General features: G+C 47.6%; 1 protein-coding gene across 1 annotated transcript in view; it reads left to right on the forward strand.

Moving 5' to 3' along the window:
* The window catches only part of CHGB (chromogranin B), a 44,755-nt gene that overhangs the window by 13,690 nt on the left and 25,094 nt on the right, over positions 1–5,971 (forward strand). The window contains exon 2 of the mRNA XM_019515882.1: positions 3,013–3,078. Coding sequence (XP_019371427.1) covers positions 3,013–3,078 — 66 coding nt within the window. The remainder of the gene's footprint in view (positions 1–3,012; positions 3,079–5,971) is intronic.

The following is a 5,971-nucleotide window of genomic DNA, read 5'->3' on the forward strand; positions in this document are numbered from 1 at the left end:
CCTGTAGGTATGCTGCTGGTTCTTCCTCCCCAGGTGCAGCACCCTGCACTTGTCAGTGCTGAATCCCATCCTGTTCTCGTCCGCCCACCCCTGTAACCTGTCTAGGTCCAATTGCAGCCTATTGCTCCCTTCTAGCGTGCCCACATTCCCCCACATCTTAGTGTCATCAGCAAATTTGAACGGTGCTATTTACCCCCTCATCCAAGTCACTGATGAAGAAGTTGAACAGTGTGGGCCCGAGGACCGAGCCCTGGGGGACCCTACTGCCCTCATCCCTGCAGGTCAAAAATGACCCATCCACCACCACTTTCTGGGTGTGGCCCTCCAGCCAGTTGGCAGCCCATTTGACTGTGTGGGTGTCGACACCACAGTCCCCCAGTTTCTTAATGAGAACGGGGTGAGAGACAGTGTCGAAGGCCTTCTGAAAGTCCAGGAAGACTACGTGCACTGCTACCCCTGCATCTAAGGATTTGGTGATCTGGTCATAGAAGGCCACTAGGTTGGTCTGCCAGGACCTGCCTCTAATGAACCCGTGTTGGTGGCCCCTAAACATAATCTCCCCTGCTGGCCCCTTGTGGATATACATCAGAATAATTTTCTCAAAAAGCTTGCCCAGGATTGAGGTAAGACTAACTGGCCTATAGTTTCCCGGGTCCTCCTTCCTCCCCTTTTTGAAGATGGGAACCACGTTGGCCCTCTTCCAGTCCTCTGGCACCACACCAGAGCACCATGAGTGCTCGTAAAGCCATGCCAGGGGTCCCGCAATGACCTCAGCCAATTCCCTCAGCAGTCTGGGGTGGAGATCGTCTGGACCAGCTGATTTGAATACATCCAGTTCCTCCAGAAGTTCCCTAACTAGTTCCTCACTAACCCTTGGCCTAGGTGCATATTACTTGTTGTCTGCACAACTAAACTGTTCTTCCCCTTAATCTGCTGCAAAGAATGTTTCAATCATAGAAAAATAAAGCTGGGAGTGATCTCAGGATCTCATTTAGTTCCCACCACCTGCTCAAGGTAGAAACATCTCTGTCTGAAACTATCTCATCCAAATGTTTGTCTAACATGCTCTTAAAAACTTCCAATGATGGCAACTTCATGGTTTTTCTAAGTAATCTGTTTCAGCGCTTAATCAACATCATCATTAGAAATTTCTTCCTAATATCCAATCTAGATCTCCCTTGTTGCAATTTAAGCCCATCTTCCACTGTTTTAAAGCCCATTCAAATCACATGGTCATAAAGAAGGCAACACTTGAATTTAATGTGATCTCGTTTTGCACAGTGACTGCAGAGTCAGGCTAAAAATTCTATATAATTTTATTTGTATATGTAAGTACCATAAACGTGCACAATGTGGCACGTCAAAGGTACAGGGTCAGTTTGAACTCAGAATCACCTTCATTTCTGAATTCTTATGTCTGGCTGGCAATCTGACCTCATTCTGTTTCTAAAAACCTCTGAGTGAACCCAATTCATGGGAATCAACGCAGTTTGTTACAGCAGAGCAACCAAGCAAGAAGAGATTTGCTGCAGCATGGAATCAGAGTGAAACGATCTATTAATTAATTCAACACTTCCTTTCTAAATGGGCCAGGTTTCCCAAAGCTGGTGTGCAGTTAGTTACAGCTCACAGTGCCAGGTCTCTTCAGTGAAGACTCCCTATGTTTCTGTCAATTCCTTCTCTTGGGATTTTCCTCTGAATGGAGGTGGCTGTAGTTTATCTCCAGGAGGCCTGGGCAGAGGCAGCCTCTCAGAGGAGACATGGAATCAGCACATTTCCACATCGTCTTCCTTCCAGGGGCCTTACACTCTTCAGCTACCAGTGGACTCTCACATGTTGTGTGGGAGACTTCAAGTTGTTTTCCCAAAATTGGGCTCCAAAACCGTGAGCCTCCCCTCAGCAGCCATGCTGTACCCTACCCAGCACCTGGATTAGGCCCCATGGGAGTGTATATAGTGACTGGCCACATCCACATGAGGAGCTACTTTGCTGCATGGCATGTTCCTTGGGCCTTGCATATTCAGAACAATAACATCCACCTTTGTGTTTTGTCTTTAGGTTAAAAACAGCAGTGGTTGCAACAAAAATAATGACTGTGTTGCAGTGTTTTGCTGGGCTACCAGTATGCAGACATGAGCTTTACATGTTTAATAACTTAGAGCAGGAGTCAGCAATATTTTTGGGCAGAGAACACCTGTAACCTCAGCTTGTAAGATGTTGGCATGCCGGGGCAGACGGTGGGGGAGCTATGAGGTTTTGGATCGTTTTTGTGGAAGCGCAGTCCCGGCCCTTTCCCTGCCATCTGCAGGGGTGCATGTGCACCTGCCACCAGCAACAAGTTGGGCTGGGGCTCTGTGGACCCTGGTCTCCCTGCCACCTGCTGTGAGCAGCCCAGTCTCTATGGCAGGTGACAGAGGCCTTCCCATAGCCTGGACTGGCTGTGGCAGGCAGCCAGGAGGCTGCAAGCAGCTGCACTAACCCCGGCTCGACTTGGTGGTGGCGGCGGGTGCATGCACACCTCAGCAGATGGTGGAGAAGGGGCTAGGGCTGTGCTGTCACAACAAGGATGGGGCCCCACATGGCTCCCTGGCTGTCTGCCCAGAGGCACACATGCCAAAGAAAGTGTTTTTTACATGCCATGCTCTGGCACATATGCCAGGGGTTGCTGACCCCTGGTTAGAGCCTTATAACTCACTTGTGAAAGAGCTCTTTTACATGTAGGCATCACAGAGCATTTCAGTCATTTGCCCAAAGTTATGTATTTAGTCAGGAGCAGTCTGCAGAACTGAACCCCGGTGCCTGGACTGCAGCTCTGTTCTCTTACACAAGCCAACAGCCAAAGGCAGCAGTTACTTTAGTACTTTAGTATTGTCTTTCAAACAAGGAAAAGTATGATGGTAGCTGATTCTGCAAGGCCTTACCCAAGCAAATATCTCATTTAAAGCTCATTTATCTGGGGAAATTCACATGCAATATTACTATATGCTACCGTGTTTTATGAGTGCCTGACAGTTGACATTTTTTTGCCTCCCAGGTGTCAGTGCAATACCACTGGAAAAAGACCATGTTGAAGAAATGGTAAGTAGCCATAGCTCACAATGTGAATTCATCATATAGCTGTCAAAAAAGTGCTGACCAGGCGTAACCACCTGGAAGAAATTCTGTGTGCAAAGTTTTCTCACAGTGCTGACTCTGATACTAAGTATGCCTTTGGCATCCCATTTTCAAAAACCTCACTGAAGCCCCACTGACTTTCAGTAGGCTCCTTGGGCTTCTAAGTGACTTAGGTGCTGTTAAAAATGTTACTGTGTAAATGTTAAAAAAATATTAGACGTGCTTATTTAACCAACGGGAGCATAGCTGAATCACGGAGGGTGATACTGCAAACTTAAAGCAGCTTATGAATTTAATGTTGCTGCCAGGTGAAATAATGAAAATGGATTACTGCTGTAGCAGGGGCCCTATCTGTGGGGAACTCCTCAGACTACCATCTCTGGAAGGAGGTGATCCGCACCCCCATAATAAATAAATGGGAACAGATGCAGGAATCACCTGCCTGCTGGCCACCAGTTTTTCCTCAGTGGCTTTTTTTTCCTCATGGGAGAGGGAATCTGCCACAAAAATGTTTTCTTCTCTCCTCACAACTAAACCTCCATGATGGCACTAACTTATGGCAGGGGTGTCAAACTTGCTTCCCCTCCCCACCCCAGGCCAGATCCAGACTATGGGAATCCTTGAGGGTCAAACCCAGACCCCCTTTGAGTGGCAGTAGCAGCAGGATGAATGACCTCAGGGAGCTGTGGGGGATTAATGCAGCTGTGGGTTCCCCTGCTTCTTCTAAAAGATGTCCCCAGTGGGCTCCATACCTTGGATTTCAGGGGTGGGCCCCATCCCTTTTTTTCTCACTCCTGAATTCCCACCCATTCCAGGAGCCCCCAGGGGCCAGATCATATAGCTCCATGGGCCAGATGCGACTCACAGGCCATATGTGTGACACCTCTGATTTAAGGAAATACTGATTTCCTGGACCAGAGTGAGATTTTTGGTTGCGAATCATTAGCTCTATGTGAAACTTGAACTAGTCAGAAGCCAGCCACCCCTGTACAGTTTCTGTGGCTAGGCCTCCAAGTTCTTAAATGATATTATATTATTTTGTCTCAAAAAGCTATTTTAGATTGTTTTGTTTAAAAGTTTTCCATATTTTATTCGTTCCTCCCTTCTTGCAAGGACTGTAGAGTGCAACTCGCGGTACTAAAGAGCCAGATTAAAATTAAAGGAAAGATACAAGGATAAAATCTTAACATATTTATATGAGCTATTTCAAATAGTTTGTGAAATCTGTGGGCTCTACAGAATACAAAATCAATTACTGGCACTCAAAGGAGGGATGCCATTTCAGGCACATCCCTGTGCTTAGCATTTTTCATGGGCTTCCTCCAGGTTCCCTGAATCGCTCTTTGGAGGTGCCTGTGCCTTCACATTCTCTGTATAGAGAGCCTAGGTGTTTAACACTGAATTGCTCCTCCATTGGCTGTCTAAGGATCCTAAATGCTTAACCCTGTCTGTTTTGGATTGCTCTCCAAACAAGCACCTAATTTATAGGCATTGTAACACCCAAGTAGAGATGGCCAATCTGGATCTGAACGTCAGTAGCAAATCTGAGTGTTGGACACAAATCTCTACTTAAACCAATAGACACATCCCCTCTCTTTCTGAAATAATTTCAGAATAGCCAGCCCTTGTAGCTGCAGATGTTGCTTTCTTTATTATTTGCGTGAGTAGAGCTTAGTAGATGAGATCAGAGTCGTAGTGTATTACAGTCCATTATGTAAGTAGACAAAAGATAAGAGAAGGGAAGACTAATGATTTTACAGCTGTAGAACTGAGGTACAGAAGGATTGAAGTCACACATGAAGTCTCCAGGACTGCTGGGAAATGAGTCCTTGTCCAGTGCCCTAACCACAAACGTTCCCTGCTTTTTCATGGTGCGTGGTTAGACATATACAGTAGGGCTATGAGAAGCTTCGGTCCCTGACTCAATTCAGAGGAGATTCAGCCTGATTCGGTGGCTGAATCTCCAAATCCAAATCAAGTCAGAGGACCCTTTAGTCTCTCCAAATCAAATTGGAACCCTCTGAATTGATTCGGAGAGATTCGGAAAGATTCGGAGAGTTGGACATAGACACAGCTTTAAATGTTTTTTCTACATACCTCTAGGTAGCAGGGGCTCATGATTGCTGCAATGCTGGAGTGCATGGAGTGTCCCATAGAAGCGTGGGGTGGGGGCAGTCCCTAGCGCGCTTGGCAGCAGACCTGGAAGTGGACCAGAAGCACTTCCTGGTCTGCCGGGGAGTGTGCTAGGGGCCTCCCCCTGTGGCCTGCCCCCCCCGGCTCAGCAACTGGTGCCTCCTGGGTTTGTGGTGGGCACCTGGGGTTCCCCTGCTGATTGCTGAACTGGGGAGGTGTGGGGGGGGGGGGCCCAGCATGCTCCCTGGCAGACCCGGAAGTGGATTGGAAGTACTAATGGTCCACTTCCAGATTCTCTGTCAAGCATGTGGAGGGCCCCCCCACACTTCTGCTGGACACTCCATGCACCCCAGCATCGCAGTGATCACGAGCCACGCCTGCGACCTCAAGGTACATAGAAAAATCTTTTAAAACTGTGTCTATGTCTGAATTGCTGATTCTCTGAATCAGCATTGAATCTTCAGATTTGGCCTAATCAAATCAGGGACAGTGATCAAAATCAACAAATCAAATCACTGTCCCTGATTTGATTAGGCCAAATCTGAATCCAAATCAAATAGGGCTCGCTTCGCACACCCCTAACGTGGTTCCCATCTTCAAAAAGGGGAGGAAAGAGGACCCGGGGAACTACAGGCCAGTCAGCCTTACCTCGATCCTGGGCAAGCTGTTCGAGAAAATTATTCTGGCACGCATCCAGGAGGGGCCAGCAGGGAACGGCATGCTC

This window comes from Gavialis gangeticus, unplaced genomic scaffold (assembly GCF_001723915.1).
Source record: "Gavialis gangeticus isolate Ggan-Ray unplaced genomic scaffold, GavGan_comp1, whole genome shotgun sequence".
Classification (NCBI taxonomy): domain Eukaryota; kingdom Metazoa; phylum Chordata; order Crocodylia; family Gavialidae; genus Gavialis; species Gavialis gangeticus.